The following is a 27,665-nucleotide window of genomic DNA, read 5'->3' as shown; positions in this document are numbered from 1 at the left end:
TATGCATTTTAAATCCATAGCAACAAAGACTATGGACTTAATAGTGTAGCTACTGCGCATGCGCCAAATCACCGGAAACAGGAAGCTCGAAGGCTGGATAAAAGGTACGATGCGGTGTTCTTCTTTTGGCATTATTTTTCATTATTTATTTCATTATTTCTCACTGTAGGTCATCAATTTTATACACAAAAAAACAAATTCATATTTTTACATCTTTAGTGAGTTTTATATTTTATTATCGCCAGTTTTGAAGTTATCCGTTCACTGAGCTCAAAACAACGATTGGTTTAGTTTCTCTATTGCTGACTTATAAATAAAACAATGATTGGTTTAGTATCTCTATTGCTGACTTATAAATAAAACAATGATTGGTTTAGTATCTCTATTGCTGACTTATAAATAAAACAATGATTGGTTTAGTATCTCTATTGCTGACTTATAAATAAAACAATGATTGGTTTAGTTTCTCTATTGCTGACTTATAAATAAAACAATGATTGGTTTAGTATCTCTATTGCTGACTTATAAATAAAACAATGATTGGTTTAGTATCTCTATTGCTGACTTATAAATAAAACAATGATTGGTTTAGTATCTCTATTGCTGACTTATAAATAAAACAATGATTGGTTTAGTTTCTCTATTGCTGACTTATAAATAAAACAATGATTGGTTTAGTATCTCTATTGCTGACTTATAAATAAAACAATGATTGGTTTAGTTTCTCTATTGCTGACTTATAAATAAAACAATGATTGGTTTAGTATCTCTATCGCTGACTTATAAATAAAACAATGATTGGTTTAGTATCTCTATTGCTGACTTATAAATAAAACAATGATTGGTTTAGTTTCTCTATTGCTGACTTATAAATAAAACAATGATTGGTTTAGTTTCTCTATTGCTGACTTATAAATAAAACAATGATTGGTTTAGTATCTCTATTGCTGACTTATAAATAAAACAATGATTGGTTTAGTATCTCTATTGCTGACTTATAAATAAAACAATGATTGGTTTAGTATCTCTATCGCTGACTTGCAGTTGCGTTAAAACTGAAACCGGATGCCACTTTTTAAAATGAGGAAATTGGATAAAGATGAATAACATTTCACATGTGACGGTTTAAAGCCACTAACGTATTCATTGTGAAAGATCAAAGCTACAGTACACTTTTTGTAAATCGTCATTCCCTGCAAACATTGTGTGATTGGCAACCCTTAATGGTCCCTAGTAGAGATGCGCGGTTTGCGGACACAACCGCGGAGTCCGCGGATTATCCGCGGATCGGGCGGATGAAATTAAAAAAACTAAGATTTTATCCGCTCGCGGGTCGGGTCGGGCGGATTAATTTTTTTTTTTTTTTTTTTTTTTTGCGGGTGGCAGTTAAACCAATTCGGAAATATATATACATAGTTAAATGTTGTTACCCACATACGAAAAACGAGCAGGCACCTGCTGCATATGCCACAACAGAAGAAAAAAAAAGAAAAGAGATGGACACTTTTACGGAGCGGAGAAGGGACGCCTCGCCGGGGTCCTGGACCGAGGCCCCTTCCCCCGAGAGGGCCCCACCGGGAGCCGTAGCTGAAGCGATCCGCGAGAAGGGCCCGACGCACGTCCAGGGTCACTACCGCGCCCACCGCACCGACACCCCGCCTCGTCCGCCTTCGCCGCGGCCGGCGTCACGCGCAGCAGGTAAGCAGCTTACCTGCCCGCCACCCCCGTGGCCGGGGGCTCGTAACATGGGTCACTCCGCGCGCTCCGCCCGCGCAGCTTACCTGCTTGCCACCCCTGTTGCCGGGGGCGCGTAACAGGGGTCACTCCGCGCGTAGTGCGCTCATGAAAGGGGTGGGGCTCACCCTGGTTGATATAGAGAGCAGGACGGTGGCCATGGAAGTTGGAACCCGCTAAGGAGTGTGTAACAACCCACCTGCCGAATCAACTAGCCCTGAAAATGGATGGCGCTGGAGCGTGGGCCCATATCTGGCCGTCGCCGGCAGCGAGACGCGCTTGGAGGTGCGCTAAGCGCGGCTCCCATATGATTGCGCACTGGTGTGCGTCTGGGTCGTGACAGCGTGGCACGCGAATGTCTGTGCATTGGATCAGTCTCCTTTCTTTAACAGGCAAAAGCTTTATAACCTCACCATACCTGCCAACTTTTAAATCAGAAAAACCTAGTAGCCAGGGTCCAAGGGCCGCAGGCCCCGGTAGGTCCAGGACAAAGTCCTGGTGGAGGGTTCAGGGCTTCGCCCCCCGACGCAAAATGACTATTAGCATTCAGACAGGTTAAAATGTTGCTAAAACCATCACTTTTCTATCAGTCACAGTGACTTTTCAAAACAAAAATATTACAGCAAAAATCATATGGGTTGATTGACATGTTTATTCTGTAAGCTAACTTCAATAGTTTGAAATTATTTTGACAGTTAATGCTAGTTATCCTGTCAACCTTTCACAAGACTTCAATTTGTTAATTGAAAGTATAAATAGTATAAACACTTTTTACAGTATGTCGTGCTGTGAAATACAGCCGACAGGATTGCGCATGCGGTGCAGGAGAACAAAGGACTTCTTTCATTTAAGGTTTGTGATAAACCATCAAACTCATTCGTTAAAAGGACTCTATAGTAATATAAAGCGAATTTTTCTGGACATTATCATGCAAGAAAAGTTTATTTTTGGGATCGCGATCACCGCGTAATGATTTTTAAAGGTTGCATTACATTATTAACTGTCCCATGTGATCAGCCAGTGCGATTGGAAGTCCATGCTCAATTATTGCCTCCGTAAATAAAACTTCGGCATTTATCACATCCAAAGAATCTGTTTGGGCGACGAAAAACGTTGAAAGTTTTCCACTTGTATCGCTAGCAACGGCATTAGACTTGTGTTTTTTTGTCCCAACGTGGTCTTTTACATCGCTAATTCCTCCGTGTCCGATCGAAAAATCTTGTCTGCACAAGGTGCAATTCGCGTAGTTTTCACCCTTTTTTTTAATTTTTTTATTAATATTAGATATATAACAACGGGCGGATGGTGGGCGGGTGAAGTTCTGATCAAACGTTACATCGGGTGGATGGCGGATGGTTGACGACTTTCTGACGCGGTTGCGGATGAAATAATTGCCTATCCGCGCATCTCTAGTCCCTAGTGTGTGAATGTTGTACATCTGTGTTGACCCTGTGATGAGGTCGTGACTTGTCCAGGGTGTATCCCGCCTTCCGAGATAGGCTCCAGCGCCCCCCGCGACCCTGAAAGGGACAAGCGGTAGAAACTGGATGGATGGGTATTTTGTACCTTTATAGTTGATTTCTTTTATTCTTCAGATTGACGTCACAGACCCGTCTACCTGTTGTACCTACCTGTCTTATCGCGTGGGGTAAGTTTTACCTTTACAGTTAGGACCATAAATATTTGGACATTGACACCATTTTCAGTATTCCAGCTCTGTACAACACCACCATGGATTTGAAATGAAATAATCAAGATGTGCTTTAAGTGCAGACTTTGAGCTTTAATTTGAGGGTATTTACTTCTAAATCAGGTGAACGGTGTAGGAATTACAACACCTTTTATATGTGCCTTCCACCTTTTAAGAAATTGGTCCCCAACCTTTTTGTAACTGCGGACCGGTCAACGCTTGAAAATATGTCCCACGGACCGGGGGGGGGGGGGGGGGGATTTTTGTTTTTCTCATAAAAAAATACAATCATGTGTGCTTACGGACTATATTGATCTATATTGATATATAAGGTAGGAACCAGAAATATTAATAACAGAAATAAACAACTCTTTTGTGCGAATGAGTGTAAATGGGGGAGGGAGGTTTTTTGGGTTGGTGCACTAATTGTAAGTGAATCTTGTGTTTTTTATGTTGATTAAAAAAATAAAATAAAAAAATTATTATATATTTTTTTCTCGTGCGGCCCGGTACCAATCGATCCACGGACCGGTACCGGGCCACGGCCCGGTGGTTGAGGACCACTGTTTTAAGGGACCAAAAGTAATCGGACAAACTAACATACTGTATTTTTCAGAGTATAAGTCGCACCGGAGTATAAGTCGCACCTGCCGAAAATGCATAATAAAAAAGGAAAAAAAACATATACAAGTCGCTCTGGAGCCCGGCCAAACTATGAAAAAAAACTGCGACTTATAGTCCGAAAAATACGGTAATCATAAATCAAATTGTCACTTTTTAATACTTTCTTGCAAATCCTTTGCAGTCAATGACAGCCTGAAGTGTGGAACCCATACACATCACCAGACGCTGGGTTTGGTCCCTGGTGATGCTGTGCCAGGCCTTAAGTCTGAACCCATAGACGTCACCAGACGCTGGGTTTGGTCCCTGGTGATGCTGTGCCAGGCCTTAAGTCTGAACCCATAGACGTCACCAGACGCTGGGTTTGGTCCCTGGTGATGCTGTGCCAGGCCTTAAGTCTGAACCCATAGACGTCACCAGACGCTGGGTTTGGTCCCTGGTGATGCTGTGCCAGGCCTTAAGTCTGAACCCATACACATCACCAGACGCTGGGTTTGGTCCCTGGTGATGCTGTGCCAGGCCTTAAGTCTGAACCCATAGACGTCACCAGACGCTGGGTTTGGTCCCTGGTGATGCTGTGCCAGGCCTTAAGTCTGAACCCATAGACGTCACCAGACGCTGGGTTTGGTCCCTGGTGATGCTGTGCCAGGCCTTAAGTCTGAACCCATAGACGTCACCAGACGCTGGGTTTGGTCCCTGGTGATGCTGTGCCAGGCCTTAAGTCTGAACCCATAGACGTCACCAGACACTGTTTGGTCCCTGGTGATGCTGTGCCAGGCCTCTGCTGCAGCGGTCTTCACTTCCTGCTTGTTCTTTGGGCATTTCCCCTTCACTTTTGTCTTCAGCAAGTGAAATGCATGCTCAATCGGATTAAGGTCAGGTGATTGACTTGGCCATTGCAGAACATTCCACATCTTTGCCTTAAAAAACTCTTTGGTTGCTTTGGCAGTATGCTTGGGGTCATTGTCCATCTGCATCGTGAAGTGCCGTCCAATGAGTTTCAAAGCATTTGGCTGAATATGAGCAGATAATATTGTCCGAAACACTTCACAATTCATTCTGCTGCTTTTGTCAGCCGTCACATCATCAATAAATATAAGAGATCCAGTCCCACTGGCAGCCATGCATGCCACTACCACCACCATGCTTCACTGATGAGGTGGTATTGCTTTGAATTTTGAGCAGTTCCTTCCCTTTCCATCATTCTGCTACAGGTTGATCTTTGTCTCACCTGTCCATAAGGTGTTGTTCCAGAACTACACAGGCTCTTTTAGATGTTTCTTGGCAAACTCTAATCTGGCCTTCCTGTTTTTGAGGCTCACCAATGGTTTACACCTTGCGATGAAACCTTTGTATTTCCTCTGGCGAAGTCTTCTCTTAATTGTTGACTTGGGACACAGATACACCTACCTCCTGGGGAGTTTTCTTCATCTGGCCAACTGTTGTGAAGGGTTTTTGAGCGCACCAGTGTGTTCTCTCTTTTTAAGAATGTACCAAACAGTTGATTTGGCCACACCTCATATTTTTGCCATCTCTCTAACGGGTTTGTTTTGATTTTTTAGCCTAATGATGGCTTGCTTCACTGATAGTGACAGCTCTTTGGACTACATATTGAGAGATGACCTCCCAAGATTCCAAATGAATATACCACACTTGAAATGAACTCTAGGCCTTTTATCTGCTATTTTGTAAATGAAATAACGAGGGAATAACACACACCTGGCCGTGGAACAGCTGAGTAGCAAATTGTCCAATTACTTTTGGTCCCTTAAAAGATGGAAGGCACATATAAAAGGTGTTTAATTCCTACATCGTTCACCTGATTTGGATGTGAATACCCTCAAATAAAAGTTTAAAGTCTGCACTTAAAGCACATCTTCATTGTTTCATTTCAATTCATTGTGGTGTTGTACAGAGCTGGAATACTGAAAATTGTGTCAATGTCCAAATATTTATGGACCTATTCTATTACACCCATCTAAGAAAACTGCTTCATTCAGTCTTGTTTGTTGATAACTAGCCACTTTTGATTCCTCCCTTTTCTTTTAGTGGCATACACACTACAAGGACAAAGTACTTGTTGAATTCCAGCGCTTCATTCAGTCCCATTGCTGACAACTTGAAAAAAATGGATGAATCTAAGGAGCTCTCTGAATTTCAGCATGGCACCGTAATTGGATGCCACCTTTGCAACAAGTCAGTCAGTGAAATTTCTTCCCAGCTGAAAGTTCCAGAATCAGCTGTAAAAGAGGTTATTGCAAAGTGGAAGCTATCTGGATCCTTAACAGTACAGCCAAGAAACCAGGGAGCACGGAAAGCTGCAGGTGCTGAGGACGAATAATAGTCCGCTGACTCAGTTCTGAACTTCCTCTGGCTTTAACATCAGCACCGACACCGCTTGGTTTCCAGGAACGAGCAGCATGCATGCAAGAGGACGAGCCGGCATACAGCCGTTGCACACTTGTGCTATGTAAGCTTTTTGTAACAAAATGTTTGATATGATTTAGGAATTAAACCTAACACTTTACATGTAAAGGTTGTATTCAACTAATGTCACGTCCGGCTCATTAACTATGCGAGACTGGAAGTGGTGGTCAAGCGAGCGTCTGTTGTTAAAGAATTCTGGGCGGCATTTTGCCTTTCTCCAAAAAAAAAAATGGCCCATGCTTGCGTTGTTTTAGGCTGTTGAAACCGTTCAAATTGCGGAAAAAATCAAAGTTTGTTTAGAGTTAAAACTTGAGAGGTGAGAAGGACGAAAGAGTGCAAGATTTCAGTCCAAGGGAGCAGAGTGGGAGAACTTTCACGTTTGCAGTGATCACTTTGTTTGATGTACTTTAAACCTGCAGTATTTCCCATTGAAATATCATCTTGATATTTTTTGTAAACGCCACAAGTGTTTCGTAACGCACCAACTCTGCAAGTCTGAATAAAAGAAAGCAAACGTGAGCAAAACCTAAACGAGTTAAGCTTTTACTAAAGGCAGCAATCATAAATTAATTTTCAGCACACACACACAACGTTGACATTTATAGTTATATTTTGATAAAGACGGGGAAACCCTTGTGTACTCGTGACAATGCCAGCAACAAGGCCCAAACTTACCCAGCCATGCAGTTAGTGAGCTGCGATCACTTCTCCGTCTTCTGTGACAACCAACCAGGTCTTTAGTGGTGTCCCCGATTATCTTTATGAGCGATTAACATGATGGGAAAACAAAAGAGTGAATCAAGTGCTACTACTTGCAGTTTGTTTCCAAGGACGCAATGTAAATCACGAAATGCAACATTAGTTGAGCAAAAACGATGCATGATTTATCCGGGAGAGTCTTGATACCAATTTCCATGACCCAGCCACACACAAAGAAGTTGTAGACCTCTGTGCTTTTCCAGATTTTCATTTGTTTTGTCGTGTAGAATGGCGTCTGTAGCACCAGATAGTTCTGAACGGGACTGACAGATAGTCCTTGAGATCACTTAAATCTTTTTGCGATAACTATTGATTTTATTGCAAGGTTTGATATTTTTGCTCAAATCTGCTTTTAGTCATAAGATGTAGGCCCCTTGCGTACTCTGTTTGCTGCACAGTAGCCATGTTGGTTTGGTGGAGGTAAGAAAAACAATCATCTGACTGAATACAACCTATTGACTGCTCAGAAAGTGAAGTGAATTATATTTATATAGCGCTTTTCTCTAGTGACTCAAAGAGCTTTTACATAGTGAAACCCAATATCTAAGTTACATTTAAACCAGTGTGGGTGGCACTGCGAGCAGGTGGGTAAAGTGTCTTGCCCAAGGACACAACGGTAGTGACTAGGATGGCGTCGGATCGAACCAGCAACCCTCAAGTTGCTGGCACGGCCACTCTACCAACCGAGCTATACCGCCATAGATGGTGAGTCTTGCCTGAGACATCCTGGGGAAGTAAATCCTCAAACACCTGCTTGTGTTAGCGAGAGGTACCCTGACTACCAGTATGTTATGAGGAGATCCATGGTAGATTGGGCCCCAGGTTCCTTGCCAGTGGTGTTAACAGTTCCTGCATGACAAAAACATCTGGACTATGGACGGCGGTCCGTTCCTTCCCTCGACTTGATCCAATCTAGCCTCAGTGGGGCGTCACGCCTTGTTCCATCTTCAGCCGCCACGTCCCGCGACAGACTGTCCGGGAGTTAACGGAGGTCTGGGAGGTGATCCCATCAGTTATCTCATCAGGAGCAAGATGTTGCAGGGAACACACACACACACACACACACACACACACACACACACACACACACACACACACACACACACACACACACACAACTGAGCTTAGTTTTAAATTGGCTTGAAAAAAATCCACAGTTTGAACCCGCCTCAGCTCTAATTTGTCAACTTCTATTTTAAAAATGATACTGAAATCAGACCTTCAAAAGGTGAACGATTTTGTTTTCCTGGATTACTGTCATGTTATTTTGTTCACAATACATTCCACTGTCACAAGTGTCAAAATGTGGCCTGCAATAACCTGGAAATAAAGTGCATCAATATGGCATTTCCTCTTTCTTGACAAATGTATTTCAACTTTGACAGACAAAATTGTAACGCATGCCAATACAATTCTCAACTCAATATTTGATGCAACACGCTATTGCATGCTTTTTTTGTCATTGAGACCCTTCAAAATAAAAATCTGCTTTTCACTTTGACTTCTGATTCCAAAGAAAGTTTTCTATCAGTTTAATACGGTAGACTAAATTGTGGTCCTAAGCAAAATCTTATTTGGAGGCACTCCCTCCCCTTTACACCATTACACATGTTCACAATTTTTGTAAAGCAACATTTACCTTCTGGTACCTGCTGATCTGTATTTGGGATCTGAAATTAGCGTGCATCTGCCTTTGTAGTCCGTAGTTGATAATCTTCTTTTTCTCTATCTTCTTGTTATGTGACATTCATCCTCCACTGTTGCCATTTCTAATATAAAGTAGTGTAAAGTTCTTACTTATATCTGTCAGTAAACTCACCATGAAAGCACTAAAACATACCGGTGTAGTGACTTTACATTATTCACCCAAGGAACTTTAGTTATTAGAGAGTTCCGGTCACGGGACACATTTCGGGCGTTGTTATTGCACTAGTGAGCCACGGATGAGGAGATGCTGCTCCGTTATTGATTGAAGTAAAGTGTGAATGTCATTAAAACAGTTAGCTCCATCTTTTGACACTTCTTCCACCCCTGTCCTTGCATGCTACACCGCTACAACAAAGATGATGGGGAGAAGACGCTGTCCAAGTGGAGGCACGTAAATAAGAGCGCCCACAAAGAGACTGTCAGAAAGTGAGTTGAAGATGATGTGTAAAACATCATCTATGCAACATTTTGAGCAAAGAACCACCATTACATGTTATGTAGACCACAAGGAAGTCTTTTATATTTAGAAAAAAAAAATAGTATGGCCCTTTTAATGCGCCTTATAATCCGGTGCGCCTTTTGCATGAAAATAGACCTGCCTACACTCGCTCATCGGCAGTGCGCCTTATAATCCGGTGAGCCCTATGGTTTGGAAAATATGCTATATACACTTGACTTCTGTTTGGCCGATTTGATCATAAACCTGTAATCCAGTGCATCAAACGAAGCAGATTTAGTCAAAATAATTTAACCATGAAAATGAGGAAACCCTGCTGCTTAAGGAATAGCACTGTCAACCCTGAGTCGGTTACTAATATGGTAACCTAGTTTGCTCTATCAAGTTAGTAACAGGTTTTCTACAAAACAAAACCCAGAGTTTCTCATAAGAGCCTACAACGCTACTATGTCACATGCATTCATTCCGTTTGCACTACACGCATTAAATGTGTATTAAATATACACTGTGGGAGGATTTTCAGATGAATACCATTTTTCTTAACAGTCCATCAATGATATTCAGAAGGTCACCCACCTACACATGGGAACAAACTTTGTGTTGGGAGCTTTCAAATATTCACATTTTACGTGTTCTTCATTTCCTACAAATGGGTGAAAAAATTGCAGTTTTTAAAATATATTGCAAAATCTTTGATACAATTCACCAGCGACTGAACACCCACCTCTAACTTGTGTTTGAGAATTTCAATTTCAAGGTCTGTTTTCTTCATTTGCAGATCCAGGTACATTATTTGTTTGTCATTTTTTTCCATTTTCTTGAGCAGATGCATTTTGTACAAGTCTTTAACTGGTAACTGTTACGGTAATAGAAAAAGGAGGACAGCGATTAGTACAAATCCCACAACCTGTTGACATATTTTCTTCTCACAGTGTCAATCTTTGCCGATGAGGTGGAGGAGTCATTTTCCTGGTGTGCAGCATTGCTCTGTAAAACAGAGGAAGGCAATTCTACATTGCGGTGATTCAATGAGTGAATCTTGAACTTCACACAATAAACTGCAGAAGTGAGGGTAGAGCAAGGTATTACCACTGCAGGAGGAGGTTCAGATTCCCACTCCGTAGAAGCCGACCCAGTATCTCTAGCGTCGTCATTCTGTGAAGATGAGCATTAAAAGTAATACAGAATTTTTTAAGTGATCTGTAAAGTAAAAAGGAGGACAATTTCCATGACGGTGGTTAAGTGTATAGCAATGGCATGTGGTCGGAGGAGGCTTAAAGTATAATGGTGATGCGATGGGCCGGTGACCTCTTGCCTGAAATCAGCTGACCCTTGACCTTATTAAGGACAGCGGTATAGAAAATAAATGGATAGATGTGTCTTTTAAACTGTGGATTCTTTTCATTCTTTACATTTCCCCTAATAAAAAAATGATCAATTTGCATTATTCCTAATCAAATACATAGCAGAAACAATATCAGTCTCTTTTTTATTCAACATGGAGCTGTGCTGTATAAATGGATTTTCTATTTGATTCCGACACAATTCTACACACAATACCCCATAATGACAATGTGAAAATATTTTTTTCTTAATTTTGGATATGTTATTAAAAATATAAAATCACATGTACATGTGTATTCACAGCCTTTACTCAATACTTTCTTTGGCAGCAATTACAGCCTCAAAGGTGCATCAACAAAGGGTTGAGCAGAAGCTGTGAATACCTTTGTACATTTGATTTGTTTAATTTGAATAAATTAGCAAAACTGAAAAAGAAACACAAACATGTTCACATTGTCATTATGGGGTATGGTCTGTAGAATTTCTAGGACAAAATTACATTTATTCCATTCTGGATTAAGGCTTTAACATTTTTTAAATGTAGAAAAAGTAAAGCGCTGTGAATACTTTCCAGATGCTTGTATGTATGTATGTTGAGCCCTACAAAGTGTTCATACCTTAAGTAATGTATTTATTACACAGCAGCAGTTTGATTGTAACGTGCATCTTAGTTACCAAATTTGGAGGTGTTGAAATCGCCATGTAACATTGCTCATGGTGATCAGTATTATGTATATGGCAGAGCCAATGTAAATTAGAATCGAGCTAGCGTATTTTGGGAAAGTGGAGCTTTATTTTCTATTAAGTATACTTGCTTTGCAAGCAATTAAAATTGCAACATTACCTAGAGGCAGTTTGGCAGCGCTGATTGAGTGTTTGTCTCCCTACCAAGTGTTTGAGCCGGTGACCAGTCTGCAACTGAACGTGACGATGCATGCAACAAAAGTATTGAAATATGGCACTGATCGGTCTTATGTGAATTGATACACGGTAGCACAGACAGTACACATCTCTACCACAAATGTCTTTCAGTTTAAGATAATAATTAAATGGGATTAGGGAGTACTTGACAACAACGTTTGTACCTCATTTGTATTCTCTTGATATGTGTGACGCTGTGATTTTCACACAAGAATGGACAGAAGCGGCTTTGTGTGGTGATGGCTGTGTTAAGAAATTACCTCTGCCTCCGCATGAGAAAGTTCAAATTCCCACGCCGTACTTGCAGACTTGGAGTGTTTAACGTCCTCATCCTGTCAAAATGAAAACTATAAGTAATGTGAAAACTTAACGCATTAATGTGAAGCATATTGAGTCTCTCTGCTCATGCAAATAGACTAAAATATAGATTAAAAATATTTTTTTCTTAATCTTAAATAATTCTGAATACATCTACAGATTAAAAATTGTGATACCATATTTTTTGGACCATAAAACGCACCCGATTGTAAAGTGCACTGCTGATGAGGGCGTCTTTTTTGGTATATTTTCATACATACTGGATTATAAAGCACATTAATGGGTTCTAATTACCGTATTTTTCGGATTATAAATCGCAGTTTTTTTCATAGTTTTGCCGGGGGTGCGATTTATACTCTGGAGCGACTTATGTGTGAAATTATTAAGACATTACCGTAAAAAATCAAATAATATTATTTATCTCATTCACGTAAGAGACTGGGCGTATATCAGCAATCGTCACACACACACACACACGTCAACCAATAGAAATTTGGCGGAGGCGGGTCATGGCAGAAGTGCATTGTGGGAAAAAACGATGCTACCTGCTACTACATCCGTACCTATGAAAATTTATCATTTCAACATTGGCGGTAACTTATAAAAAGTGAGAAGGCTTTTAGGCAGTCCTGCGCAGCCTGTGGGAGCAGTGGATGATGGATGGAGAGCACAGCTTCACGGCAACCGGGAGAATGCGCCATGCAACTTTTCTGGATGTCATTGGATGGATGGACAAAGCATGGGCTTCAGTGACAACCCAAACCATCCTGTACGGATTCAGAAAGGCTGGAATAATTGGAACTGCAGCTGACGATGACTCTGACGTAAACGACGTAGCGATAGAAGAGGAAGCGGCGCATTGTCTACCTTTGGAGTTGGCAGAGTTGTTTAGAAGCGACACCGAGGACGAAGATTTCATGGGATTTAGCGATTAGGAGTGACAGATTGTTTGGTAAACGTATAGCATGTTTTGTATGTTATAGTTATTTGAATGACTCTTACCATAATATGTTATGTTAACATAGGGCTGGGCGATATATCGATATATCGCGGGTTGGCTCTGTGCGATATAGAAAATGACTATATGGTGATATTGGAGTATACGTTCTCACGCAGTTGCTTTTAGCTGCGGACATTACACTACAGGCTCTCCTCGCTCTTTCCTGTCTCTCCTCACAGACAGCAAGCGCACCTTCTACACACGTCACATACTGTCACGACATACGTCACATACTGTCACGACATACGTCACATACTGTCACGACATACGTCACATACGTATACGCCCTCGCATGAGAGGTAGCAGCATGGCTAACGTTAGCTGTGATGCTGGCAGTAATACGAGAGAAAGAAGGTGCGAATCTGGTAACAAATGAAGGAATAATTCATTCCCCCCAAAAACAGCAGGGGGTCCATCGTCTGGCGGTGGTTTGGCTTCAAGTAGGAATATGTCGAACAGACAACCGTAATTTGTCAAGTGTGGGGCGAAAGCGTTGCTTTAAAAAGTAGCATTACTGCTAATATGTAGCATCATTTGAAAAGTCACCTGTTAAAGTACCAATGATTGTCACACACACACTAGCTAGAGAATGAACAGTGCTTTCTCCGCATGTCAGTTTCAACATCTCCGTTCGGTGCCACACGCCCACACCATCAAAATGCCGAGGCAAACATTTCCAGATCAACTCCGTATGAAAAAAATAGTGATTTTTTAGTTGTGATTTCCTTCTCTGCATGAAAGTTTTAAAGTAGCATATATTAATGCAGTATGAAGAAGAATGTTTTAATGTAGACACATAGAATCATCATACTGCTGTGATTATATGCAACAAGTGTTCATTCAAAGCTAAGGCAAAATATCGAGATATACATCGTGTATCGCGATATGGCCTTAAAATATCGCGATATTAAAAAAAGGCCATATCGCCCAGCCCTACGTTAACATACCAGGCACGTTCTCAGTTGGTTATTTATGCCTCATATAACGTACACTTATTCAGCCTGTTGTTCACTATTCTTCATTTACTTTAAATTGCCTTTCAAATGTCTATTCTTGCTGTTGGATTTTATCAAATAAATTTCCCCCAAAAATGCGACTTATACTCAAGTGCGACTTACCGTATATATGTTTTTTTTCCTTCTTTATTATGCATTTTCGGCCGGTGCGATTTATACTCCGGAGCGATTTATAATAAAAAAAATATGGTAGGATATTTTTCTACATCGAAAACACTTCCTTGTGGTCTACATAACATGTAATGGTGGTTCTTTGGTCAAAATGTTGCATAGATGATGTTTTACAGACCATCAAGCTGACCTCTGACCATCTCTTCAGGATGTGGGCGCCCTTATTTATGATCCTCCACATCGACAGCGTCTTCACGACGTCATCTTTGTTGTACCACTCGCTTTTAGTGCTTCCATAGTGAGCCTACTAAAAGATATAAGTTACAACTGTACGTTACCTTGTATTAGTGTTGCAAAGATACCAAATTTTGGTACCAGTACTACAATTATTTCGATACTTTTCAGTACTTTTCTAAATAAAGTGGACCACAAAAAATTTCATTGTTGGCTTTATTTTAACAAAAAATCTTAGGGTACCGTATTTTCCGCACTATAAGGCGCACCGGATTATTAGCCGCACCTTCTATGAATTACATATTTCATAATTTTGTCCACCAATAAGCCGCCCCGGACTATAAGCCGCGCCTACGCTGCGCTAAAGTGAATGTCAAAAAAACGCTGCGCTAAAGTGAATGTCAAAAAAACAGTCAGATAGTTCAGTCAAACTTTAATAATATATTGAAAACCAGCGTTCTAACAACTCTGTCCCAAAATGTACGCAAATGTGCAATCACAAACATAGTCAAATTCAAAATGGTGTAGAGCAATAGTAACATAATGTTGCTCGAACGTTAATGTCACAACACACAAAATAAACATAGCGCTCACCTTCTGAAGTTATTCTTCATTCGTAAATCCTTCGAATTCTTCGTCTTCGGTGTCCGAATTGAAAAGTTGCGCAAGCGTGGTATCCAAAATGGCCGGTTCCGTCTCGTAGAAGTCATCGGGAGTCAGTGTCGCTGTTGTTCTGTGAATCCTGCCTTCCGGAAAGCTCGGACCACAGTTGTGACCGAAATATCTGCCCAAGCATTTACGATCCACTGGCAAATGTTGGCGTATGTCGTCCGAGGCTGTCTGCCCGTCTTAGTGAAGGTGTGTTCGCCTTCGGAGCTGTGTGAAAAAAGCCACCCGGCCTCTTCGCGTAAACTTCCCTTAACCACTCGCTCATCTTTTCTTCATCCATCCATCCCTTCGAGTTAGCTTTTATGATGACGCCGGCTGGAAAGGTCTCTTTTGGCAAGGTCTTCCTTTTGAATATCACCATGGGTGGAAGTTAGCATGGCAAGCTAGAACCACAGTGAAGGATGACTTCTCATTCCCTGTGGTGCGAATATTCACCGTACGTGCTCCCGTTCCACAGTGCGGTTCAGTTGCTGTGAAATACGGTAGTAATCCGTGTGCGGATGGAGAGATTGCGTCTTTTTATGAACCGGATCGCTTAGTAGGAGCCATTTTGTGGTCTTTACAGATGTAAACAGGAAATGAAACGTACGGTGATATCCGCGCGTTTTTTCTTCTTCTTCCGGGGGCGGGTAGAAGAAGAAGCGCTTCCTGTTCTATGGGGGCGGATGCTTTCCTTGGCGGTTGCTTGCGTAGAAGAAGAAGCGCTTCCTGTTCTACCGGGAAAAAAGATGGCGGCTGTTTACCGAAGTTGCGAGATCGAAACTTTATGAAAATTAATCGTAATAAAGCGCACCGGGTTATAAGGCGCACTGTTAGCTTTTGAGAAAATTTGTGGTTTTTAGGTGCGCCTTATAGTGCGGAAAATACGGTACATGAAACATATGTTTATTATTGTCATTTAGTCCTTGAATAAAAAAGTGAACATACTAGACAACTTGTCTTTTAGTAGTAAGTAAACAAACAGACTCCTAATTAGTCGTATGCAGTAACATATTGTGTCATTTATACACCTATTATTTTCTACACATTATTAAGGACAAGTGATAGAACATTTATTATTAATCTACTTGTTCATTTACTGTTAAAATCTGCTTACTTTCTCTTTTAACATGTTCTATCTACACTTCTGTTAAAATGTAATAATCACTTATTCTTCTCTTCTTTGATACTTGACAGTAGTTTTGGATGATACCACACATTTAGGTATAGATCTGATACCAATTAGTTACAGGTTCATACATTGGTCATATTCAAAGTCCTCATGTGTCCAGGGACGTATTTACTGACTTTATAAACATAATATACATTTTAAAAAACCGAAAGAAGATGTTGTGATGCCAAAAAATATCGACGTAATCATAGTAGTATCGACTAGATACGTGCCTGTACTTGGTATCATTACAGTGGATGTCAGGTGTAGATCCACCCATGGCGTTTGTTTACATTTTGGTGCCGGTGAGCTATTGTATCCTCCTACGCTGTGTAGTGAAGCATGTTTAGCTATTCCTCGTCCTCCAGTGATAATGCTACTTGTAAGAAACTTACTTTGTCGCCATGGATGTGAATATTAGTGCTTTAGAAGTAGCTAAAACACTGCGGATGGACATTAGCCGCTAGCTAGCTAGCGATGTCTTAAAGCACCTCTTCCTGAGGGTGTTTCAGTGTTATAACTTCACCTTTATCGTTAGTTTTTAAGCCAAAATGCTCCTCTGCTCCTAAAACCAGCAATGACATGACGACGACGGGGGCGCCGGGACCGGTACGTTTAAGAGGCGGTATAGTACCGAAAATGATTCACTAGTATCGCGGTAGTATACTAATACCGGTCCATACAACCCTACCTTGTATTAGAAATGGCAACAGCGGAGGATGAATGCCCCACAACAGGACAATAGAGAAAAAGAAGGAGCTTATTGTTATTCTATTGTGTTATATGTGTTTTTTGTTGCACCAAGTAAAATTCCTAGTTTGTGAACCTGTTCTTAAACAATGGCAATAAAAACTACTCTGATTCTGATTATTGACTACAGCGCAGACTACAATGGCGGACGCGTGCACATTTTGGGGACTTATGCAGATCCCAAAACCACAACCGCAGGAACCAATAGGTAAGAAAAGTTGGTTGAAACAAAACGCCAGATAATGTCTCCTAATAGGTGCCATTATGGGCTCCTTATGCACACACCATAATAATACTGTATGTTGAAGCACAGTACGTCTGACTACGGTAGTCGTAATGCTACGACAATCCATCAAACGGTGCGGCTTCGTAGCTTACCAAAGTCGTACTAAAGATTTTGAGAGATTTTTGAGCGCCATGTGTAATGTTCTGTATTCTTAATGAAACATCAAAGTTTTGGTTTTGATTGCTTACCAGTACTTGCTAGCATCATTTTTTTTTTTTTAAAGCCGCCAGCCTGCAGTCCACATGTATCTCTTATGTGTGAATGCCATCTACTGGTCACACTTCTCATTACACCATGTACCAAATAAAATAGCTTTGAGGTCGGTAAGCACAACCAGAATTAATACGTACATTAGGCGCACCGGGTTATAAGGTGCACCGCAGATTTTTGAGAAAATGAAAGGATTTGAAGTGCGTCTTATAGTGTGAAAAATAGTGTGATGTAGTTAAAGAGCACTATATTACTTACAGCTACAATGAGGGGTGTCAAAGTATTGGGCTCCACAAGACAGATTACACCATCACAATCTGTTGGTACACATGAAAATTGCATGAAATGTGAGACAGAGGAATATATTTTCTCTAAAAACGAAAAACAGCGTTACATTTGACAAAGGCACTTGTGTCTTGAGGAGCGAGTGGCTGTGATGAAATCCCTCCACGTAGTCCATCCAGTACTGGCCGACAACGTTCCTTGATTCCTTCAATGGTTCCAGTGTCCTGACTCACGGCCATCTCTTCTTCCTCTTCTTTTGGAGGACGTGCCGGTGACAGCGACGGTGCTGGCTCTCCACTCGCTCTTCTCACCTCTGCCTTTTTCCTGTTGGCTGTGTCACACGCAAATGTTGATTTATTTACAGCTGACAAGACATTTCTCTGTTGGACAAACTCAAGATAAAGCTTAAGACAGACTGAAATTGCCTCTGGCTGTACAGTACAGGCCAAAAGTTTGGACACACCTTCTCCTCATTCAACTTTATGTTCATGACTATTTACATTGTAGATTGTCACATCAAAACTATGAATGAACACATGTGGAGTTATGTACTTAACAAAAAAAGGTGAAAACATGTTTTATATTCTGCTTTCTTCAAAATAGCCACCCTTTGTTCTGATGACTGCTTTGCACACTCTTGACATTCTCTCCATGAGCTTCAAGAGGTAGTCACCTGAAAGGGTTTTCACTTCACAGGTGTCATAGTTTTGATGAAACAATCTACAATGTAAATAGTCCTGAAAATAAAGTTGAATGAGGAGAAGGTGCGTCCAAACTTTTGGCCTGTACTGTAAATATTTATGAATGAATTAGTCATTTTTGTATTTGGTAAGCACATGCCTAAAATAACATAAATTGCATTTAGAAGGCCATGGAAAAATTAAAGCCATTAAATATGTGTACATTTTATTAGCCGATTAATTGATTTATCATTAAGATAATTGTTGACTAATCGACAATCAAAGTAATATCCCTACTTTCCGTACTTACTGTATGCCATTCTTATTTTTGTGTCAAGCAATTTGTGTTGCCTCTTGCCTGTGTATAAAAAGACCTATGTAAATGGTTTTATTTAATAAGATTTATATTGGCTAATTTACTTTTTTTTATTCAGTGTGTTTATCACATCACAAAAAAAATCTGTTTTGGGACAGATATGTGAACAAAACTGACCTTTGATTATAGTTTTTGCATTCTGATATGTTAATTACCAAGAGACTATATGATTACCATAGGTCAGGCCTGGGCAATTATTTTGCCTTGGGGGGGCCAAATTTAGTGGAAAAAAATGTGTCTGGGTGCCGGTATATCTATATTTAGGAACACTAAAACAAAACCTCACAATAATGTCTGATTGAACGCTAAAAGCGCTATGACAGACCGCCTTAAAAAACGGAATGGAATTTTATATTTTTTTACTGAATGAGACACCCAGAATGTACATGAAAATAAAGAATGTTACAAAATTAACTATGAAGGATAAAACACTAAATATTGACAACATATGAACTTCACACCCCCTCTCCATCCACATATTTTACAATCAAGCACAACAAACACAGCACAATATGAACGTGAAAGGTAAAAAAAAACCCCACCTACAATCTGATATATGTGATATATCACTAAACTTTAGAATTTTGTTGTAAAAATCTCCTTCCACGTCTGTTCCTGACACCCATATTTCACACTCTGTGGAAACACTCCCCACCCACACTGCTTGGTGCCTCGTCTGACCTGCTGTGACTTACATTACCATAGTAACTAATTACATGACCATAGTAACTAATTAGATGACCATAGTAACTAATTACATGAGCACAGTAACTAATTAGTTGACCATAGTAACTAATTAGATGACCAAAGTAACTAATTAGATGACCATAGCAACTAATTAGATGAGCATAGTAACTAATTAGATGAGAATAGTAACTAGTATATGATGCAGATTCCAAGCATTGAAAGACTTAGTATACCGTATTTTCCGCACTATAAGGCGCACCGGATTATAAGGCGCACCTTCAATGAATGGCATATTTCAAAACTTTGTTCATATATAAGGCGCACCGGATTATAAGGTGCACCTATGAATCCATTAGATGGAGCTGCGCTAAAGGGAATGTCAACAAAACATTCAGATAGGTCAGTCAAACTTTATTAATAGATTACAAACCAGCGTTCTGACAACTCTGTTCAGTCCCAAAATGAATAAACAGCTGTTTTATTATTTTCTCTGAGGTAAAGTCAGTGACGTGGTGTTTTGTTTATCTTTTAACAACAGCAAGGTATAACATGTAGTGCAACATTTATATCACATAGTGGAGCGGTAGTTGAAGACTTAGGGTCATTAGAAAAGATGAGTGCACATCATAATTGCAGCTACACTTTACATCTTAAACATCTAAAACAATGATTTGGGAATGTCCGGCGGGCCAGATTGAAAAGCTTAATGTGCCCAGGGCATCTCTATCCTCCTTCAAAAACGCACTAAAAGAACACCTCCAGGCAACTTCAACCCTAAACTAACACCCTCTCTTCCTCATCATATCTCTTCGGATTGTAAATAATCAAATGTAGACACTTTTTCTTATAATTTCTGGTCTCTCTCTCTGTGTCCACTACTTGCTGTACATATCCTACCAAGTCAGACCTACACTGTTCCAATGTCAATTTCTCTGATGATGCAATTGTTGATGACTGAAGTGTTGATAACAACCAAACCTAAACCCCCCTCCATATCCCACACCCCGGATTGTAAATAATGTAAATAATTCAATGTATATACTCTGATGATTATTTTGTGTGATGACTGTATTATCAAAATAGTATATATCTGTATCATGAATCAATTTAAGTGGACCCCGACTTAAACAAGTTGAAAAACTTATTGGGGTGTTACCATTTAGTGGTCAATTGTACGGAATATGTACTTCACTGTGCAATCTACTAATAAAAATTTCAATCAATCAATCAAAAGGTCTGCCATAGGTTGAAAGAAAAATAAAAGCAATATCTTAACAATTTAATTATATTTTCCTTGAAGTTGCATTTTTGAAAAAAGCCCCTTGAATGAATGAATGAAGAATGAATGCATGAATATTATTATATATATTGTCTATTGCGAGAAATGTTTAATATGAATGAAACATTTAGTATTAACTTACCAGTTTGAATAATGTTCTTATACTTCATTTTAAGCTGCGACCACGTACGTTTTTCGCTGGAAAGATTACAGCTGAAGAAAAGAAATGAAGTGAAAAGTGGTGCTTAAGTGGCTAAATGAAAAGAAGTGTGCTTGCCAACTGACGCATTGACGCGGTCCGCGATGGTCCTCCATGCGGCTTCTCTCTCCTTCACCGCCGACACACTGTTACTTTTCCTTTGGAAGATGTCTTCAAAGGCGCTGTACGACTCAGTTAAAATCTCCAGCTCCAATGGCGTGAAGTAGGCGGAGCGTTTTTTTTGGCATGTGTCCATGTTGGATCACATTATTGACCCGTTTATTTAACTCCGAGTCAACCTACTCTGAGTTGACTAAGCTAGCTCAAGCTAGCTGTTGGAACCGGAGGAGAGTAGATGAGCTCAGAGTTCCCGCCCACTGTCTCCTATTGGCGGTCCTCCCTGTCACTAACCCGCCTACTGTCTCCTATTGGCGGTCCTCCCTGTCACTAACCCGCCCACTGTCTCCTATTGGCGGTCCTCCCTGTCACTAACCCACCCACTGTCTCCTATTGGCGGTCTTCCCTGTCACTAACCCACCCACTGTCTCCTATTGGCGGTCCTCCCTGTCACTAACCCGCCTACTGTCTCCTATTGGCGGTCCTCCCTGTCACTAACCCGCCTACTGTCTCCTATTGGCGGTCCTCCCTGTCACTAACCCACCTACCGTCTCCTATTGGCGGTCCTCCCTGTCACTAACCCACCTACTGTCTCCTATTGGCGGTCTTCCCTGTCACTAACCCACCCACTGTCTCCTATTGGTGGAGAGTGAAAGAATGAAAGAATGGATGAATTAAATAAATTCAGAATGTTTATCATGATTCTTCTTCTTTGTACTTTGTAAACACTTTAAGTTTGAAGACTTTCTTGAAGTGGATCATATTAGTACATTGTTTGATTGCTTTGCTTAAGTTAAGTTAAGTTAAAGTCCCAATGATTGTCACACACACACTAGGTGTGGTGAAATTTGTCCTCTGCATTTGACCCATCCCCTTGATCACCCCCTGGGAGGTGAGGGGAGCAGTGGGCAGCAGCGGTGCCACGCCCGGTAATCATTTTTGGTGATTTAACCCCCAATTCCAACCCTTGATGCTGAGTGCCAAGCAGGGAGGTAATGGGTCCCATTTTTATAGTCTTTGGTATGACTCGGCCGGGGTTTGAACTCACAACCTACCGATCTCAGGGCGGACACTCTAACCACTAGGCCACTGCTTAATCCATTCCATCATTTAATTCCACATACTGATATACTGAAGGTCTTAAGTGTTGTACGTGCGTACAAATGTTTTAAATTACATTTCTCCCTAAGATTATATTTCTCCTCTATTTTTGAGAAGAATTGTTGTATATTCTTGGGTAGCAGATTATAGTTTGCTTTGTGTATAATTTTAGCTGTTTGCAAATTCACTATGTCGTGGAATTTCAGTATCTTTGATTCAATAAATAAAGGATTTGTATGTTCTCTATATCCAACATTAAATGATAAATAAATAAATGGGTTATACTTGTATAGCGCTTTTCTACCTTCAAGGTACTCAAAGCGCTTTGACACTATTTCCACATTCACACACACATTCACACACTGATGGCGGGAGCTGCCATGCAAGGCACTAACCAGCAGCCATCAGGAGCAAGGGTGAAGTGTCTTGCCCAAGGACACAACGGACGTGACTAGGATGGTAGAAGGTGGGGATTGAACCCCAGTAACCAGCAACCCTCCGATTGCTGGCACGGCCACTCTACCAACTTCGCCACGCCGTCCCTAACATTATGTATTATTCTAACTGATCTTTTTTGTAACACCCTTAATGAATGAAGTGTACTTTTGTAATTATTTCCCATATTTCTACACAGTAACTCAGATATGGTAACACTAGTGAGCAGTAGAGAATATGAAGTGATTTTTTGTCTAGAACATGTTTTGCTTTATTCATTATTGACGTGTTTCTTGCTACTTTATGTTGTATATTTTTTACGTGAGATTTCCAGTTCAATTTATCATCAATCATTATACCTAGAAATTTGGTTTCATTTACTCTTTCAATTTCTATTCCGTCTATTTGTATTTGTGTTTGACTTTCTCTTCTACTGTTACCAAATAGCATTATTTTAGTTTTACTGAGATTCAACGATAGTCTGTTTTTGTCAAACCATCTTTTTAATTTGTTAATTTCTTCTGTTATTATTTGTAGTATCTTCTGTGTGTTCTCTCCTGAACAAAACACTGTTGTATCATCCGCAAATAATACTAACTTTAAATTTTTTGTAACTTTACAGATGTCATTTATATAGAGATTGAATAATTTAGGTCCTAGTATTGATCCCTGAGGTACACCACATGATATATTTAGCGTTGTAGACGTGTGTTCGCCTAGCTTCACGTATTGTTTCCTGTTCATTAGATAACTTCTTATCCAGTTTAAGACTAACCCTCTGATGCCATATCGTTCTAGTTTTTTGATAAAAATATTGTGATTAATTTGTCAAATGCTTTAGTTAGATCCATAAAAACTGCTGCCGCACATTTTTTACTATCTATTGCATTGCTCATTTCTTCTGTAATTTCAATTAAAGCCATTGAAGTCGAAACATTAGCTCTATATCCATATTGGTTCTCTTCGAGTATTCTATTTTTATTTATGAAACTCTCTAAACTGTTATTGAACAGTTTTTCAATGATTTTAGAAAATTGTGGAAGTAAAGAAACAGGTCTATAGTTTGTAAATTGATGTTTGTCGCGAGTCTTGTAAATTGGTGCAACTTTAGCTATTTCCATTTTGTTTGGAAATGTACCTGTTTGAAATGATAGGTTACTAATATACATTAATGGTCCTGAGATCTCTTCAATAACCTTTTTTATCGTTTCCATATCAATTCCGTTACAATCAGTTGAAGTCTTAGATTTACATTTTTTCACGATTGTAACTATTTCCTCCTGTGTCACTTTACTGAGGAACATGGAGTTGGGATTTCGCTTTATGGTATCATTATAGTCCTCAATTGAAACTGGGTCTGGAATCCTGTCTTCCAATTTTGGTCCAATATTTACAAAATAATTATTGAAGCTTTCAACTACTTCGTTTTTGTTGTCATTTTTTTAATTTCCGTCTAAGAAGTATTGAGAGCAGTCCCTCTTAGTGCCATTTTTAATAATGCTATTGAGGATGCCCCATGTTGCTCTCATATTATTGTTGTTCCTGTCCAATAATTCACTGTAATATTATTTTCTACATGATCGTAGTATGTATGTTAACTTGTTTTTATACTTTTTGTACTTCATTTCAGCCTCTGTAGTCTTTGTGCTATAAATTTTCCTATACAGTTTATTCTTCTTCTTACAAGCATTTTTTAATCCTTTTGTCATCCATGGTTGATTATTCTTTCTCTGCTTATTACTGATTTGTATCCGTGGACAATGTTTGTCATAAAGTATTATGAACTTGTTTAAGAAATGTTCATATGCTTCATCAACCTCATTTTCATTGTACACATTGTCCCAATCTTGCTTTTGTAGCTCAATTTTGAAAGCAATCATCCTCTTCTCTGTGCATAGTCTTCGAAATGTCCTTTTGTCTTCCATGTTCTTCTTGTAGTTTCCATCATATCTTGTAAAAACTGGCAGATGATCACTAACATCGGTTATAAGTAGACCACTTGTAGTGTTATTATCAAAATCATTGGTAAAAATATTATCAATAAGCGTAGCACAGTGTCCTGTGATTCTGCTTGGCTTTGTGATTTTAGGATATAAATTGATGCTGTACATTGTATCAATGAAGTCATCAATAGACTTTTGCTTGTTAGGGTTCAGTAAATAAATAATGATAAATGGGTTATACTTGTATAGCGCTTTTCTACCTTCAAGGTACTCAAAGCGCTTTGACACTACTTCCACATTTACTCATTCACACACATTCACACACTGATGGCGGGAGCTGCCATGCAAGGCGCTAACCAGCAGCCATCAGGAGCAAGGGTGAAGTGTCTTGCCCAAGGACACAACGGACGTGACTCGGATGGTAAGTCAATATTAAAGTCAAACGATGACAATAGTTGTAGGTCAGTTGCCAAATTTTACCGTAAAAAACACTGCTGATGTAAAAAAAAAAAAGTTAATTTTTTTAATGGTGTATGTAAAAAATATACAATAAAAACGTACACAATCGTGTAATATTATAATGAGGGGAGTCCTTACTAATTTATATTCGAATATGATTCAGTTACAAAGGCCCTTCCTTTACACACATTCATATTTACTGTACATATTTATACACACACACACACCACATTTACTTACATATGTACTGTCGCGATACAAGTGTTTAGATGATGATATCACAGCAATATCAATCAGCCTTCTGACACTGAAATCAATCTGGACTATGCACAATCTTGGAGACACTTGTGACTAGGAGCTATGTCGATACATCATTGACTGATATCAGCACAAGTCATACTTGTTTTATCAATATTGTAAGCAGGTTTCTATATCAACACATTAATTGATTGATATCAGATGATATTTTTATTATATATTTTGTAGTCAGGGTCTCTTCTAATTGTGACTTTTGAAGAATGTTTAATGATGATGACAATGATGATGAGTAGTGATGTGCACTTCCAATAAGGCTTGCAGTGATAAAATGGTGTGTTAAGCATAGCCATAAAGCAAGGTGCACTTTCACTTTACGACAACAAGCGGCAGCATTGCCCAAGTTGGCAGAGTGGTGGTACACCTGATTCTTTTTGTCTGACTCCAGGAGCAATGAGCATACTTGCCAACCTTGAGACCTCCAATTTCGGGAGGTGGGTGCGGGGGGCGTGGTTGGGGCGGGGGCGTGGTTGGAGGCGTGGTTAAGAGGGGAGGAGTATATTGGGTATAATATATATGTATGTGGGCTTTATAAATATATATGTGGGCTTTTGTACCGAGGATGTCGTTGTGGCTTGTGCAGCCCTTTGAGACACTTGTGATTTAGGGCTATATAAATAAACATTGATTGATTGATGATATATTTACAGCTAGAATTCACCAAGTCAAGTATTTCATATATATATATATATATATATATATATATATATATATATATATATATATATATATATATATATATATATATATATATAAGAAATAATTGACTTTCAGTGAATTCTAGCTATATATATATATATATATATATATATATATATATATATATATATATATATATATATATATATATATATATATAAGAAATACTTGAATTTCAGTGTTCATTTATTTACACATATACACACACATAACACTCATCTTCTCATTGTTGAGTTAAGGGTTGAATTGTCCATCCTTGTTCTATTCTCTGTCACTATCTTTCTAACCATGCTGAACACCCTCTCTGATGATGCATTGCTGTGTGGCACGCACAAAAGTGCTTTCATCAAATGCACTAGATGGCAGTATTGTCCTGTTTAAGAGTGTCACAACATTGCTGTTTACGGCAGACGGACTGCTTTACTGTAGACGTTCTTTATATTGTGGGAAAGCGGACTCAGGTCCGCATGGAGCTGGAGGGGGCGTGGCCTCCAGCTCCGCCTGAATTTCGGGAGATTTTCGGGAGAAAATTTGTCCCGGGAGGTTTTCGGGAGAGGCGCTGAATTTCGGGAGTCTCCCGGAAAATCAGGGAGGGTTGGCAAGTATGGCAATGAGTCACTCACTGAAGTGAATCGGGTCACTTGAGTTGCTGGTCACAAAGCGCACAAAGCGTACTGAATGAGCACTACATACATTACAAAGTATGAGAATGTGTGAGCTGCTGCCTGCTCTTCTTTACTTATACAATACGTTTGGATGAGATCATTTCCATGTCCATCCATCTTTATAATGATACATACATTGAAATATATGTCATATATATACATATGCATGTATACATTCTATTTACAATACTAATGCTGCCAATGTGTCAAAATGCGAAATATGGGTGTTGATAATAGCTGGATGTTGCTTTATTCTCTATTGTCTGATATTTGACATTATTCTGCTATCAAGAATAAAAGCATAGAAATGAGACGGGGGCAGGGTTAGGGCAGGCGGCCAAGGCAGAGGTCTCCCACTGTGCCATGAAAATGTTGGCATAGGCCGGTGCAAATTTCTTGCCCATAGCAGTGCCCTTCATCTGGAGGTAGAAATGACCATCAAATTCAAGGTCATTTCTCCTCAAATGAATTTGGAAGAGCTGCAAGAGCTCCCTTTCGGGCCTGCTGACTTCCAGGTACCTGTAAAATACATTTTTGACAGCCTGAATACCCTCATCCATGTCAATATTTGTATAAAGGCTGTCAATGTCAATCCTCCTGGAATGAGGAGGATTGTGGGAACGCCTTTGAGGTAAGTTTTCAGGCATAAAATATGCCTGAGGATGAAAAATTTTTGGCGCAAAGCCCATGCTCTGTTGAATTGATTCACGTGGACCCTGACTAAACAAGTTGAACAACCTATTGGGGTGTTACCATTGGTAGTGGTCAATTGTACGGAATATGTACTGTACTGTGGAATCTACTAATAAGTTTCAATAAATCAATCAAAGCTGGGCGTGCGCTGCTCCAAAAATGCCGCTGGGGGGCGCTGTGGCGCACCTCCTGCTGTTCGTCCCCATAATGGCGGCGTGTGTTCGAGCGTGGGCAAGGTTGGCCACCAAAGTGGGATCTTTGGTGTCCTCGTGTCACCTCCGCATAAGTTCTGCGAGGCGGATGCTGGAACCGCTGCGAAAAACGGCTG

The 27,665-nt window shown here is 39.9% G+C and overlaps 1 protein-coding gene and 1 long non-coding RNA gene across 7 annotated transcripts; one reads left to right on the top strand and one right to left on the bottom strand.

Moving 5' to 3' along the window:
* Positions 1-33: 33 nt before the first annotated feature.
* LOC133578418 (uncharacterized) lies at positions 34-6,997 on the top strand. Its single transcript, XR_009811855.1, has 3 exons — positions 34-104; positions 3,330-3,382; positions 6,095-6,997. It is a non-coding gene; the product is annotated as an uncharacterized lncRNA (long non-coding RNA).
* On the bottom strand, positions 3,147-21,240 carry LOC133578416 (uncharacterized). Of its 6 annotated transcripts, none has more exons than XM_061932843.1 (10): positions 20,997-21,240; positions 20,854-20,924; positions 17,799-18,020; positions 17,663-17,721; positions 11,921-11,992; positions 10,485-10,550; positions 10,326-10,382; positions 10,120-10,251; positions 9,972-10,038; positions 3,147-3,254 (listed from the first exon to the last, which is right to left on the bottom strand). In XM_061932843.1, the coding sequence occupies exons 1-9, from the start codon at positions 21,164-21,166 to the stop codon at positions 10,021-10,023; spliced, it is 867 nt and encodes a 288-aa protein (XP_061788827.1). In that variant the 5' UTR covers positions 21,167-21,240; the 3' UTR covers positions 3,147-3,254; positions 9,972-10,020. The 6 variants fall into 6 exon arrangements, 4 of the variants coding, with proteins under 4 accessions (XP_061788827.1, XP_061788825.1, XP_061788826.1 ...); XR_009811853.2 differs by lacking the exon at positions 3,147-3,254 and adding an exon at positions 7,141-8,248 and having other exon boundaries at positions 10,326-10,405; XR_009811854.2 differs by lacking the exon at positions 3,147-3,254 and adding an exon at positions 7,141-8,176 and having other exon boundaries at positions 10,326-10,405.
* Between the last annotated feature and the right edge of the window lie 6,425 nt (positions 21,241-27,665).

This window comes from Nerophis lumbriciformis, linkage group LG38, assembly GCF_033978685.3.
Source record: "Nerophis lumbriciformis linkage group LG38, RoL_Nlum_v2.1, whole genome shotgun sequence".
Classification (NCBI taxonomy): Eukaryota; Metazoa; Chordata; class Actinopteri; order Syngnathiformes; family Syngnathidae; genus Nerophis; species Nerophis lumbriciformis.
This window is presented reverse-complemented; position numbering and strand designations above follow the sequence as displayed.

Excerpts from the sequence above, each read along its gene's own strand:
- LOC133578416 (XM_061932843.1), bottom strand. The coding sequence starts at position 21,166 with ATGGACACATGCCAAAAAAAACGCTCCGCCTACTTCACGCCATTGGAG. Across the intron at positions 17,722-17,798 it reads CACAAGTGCCTTTGTCAAAT|ATTGTGATGGTGTAATCTGT; the intron begins GTAACGCTGTTT and ends GTGTACCAACAG. Across the intron at positions 11,993-17,662 it reads TGACACCCCTCATTGTAGCT|GATGAGGACGTTAAACACTC; the intron begins GTAAGTAATATA and ends TCATTTTGACAG.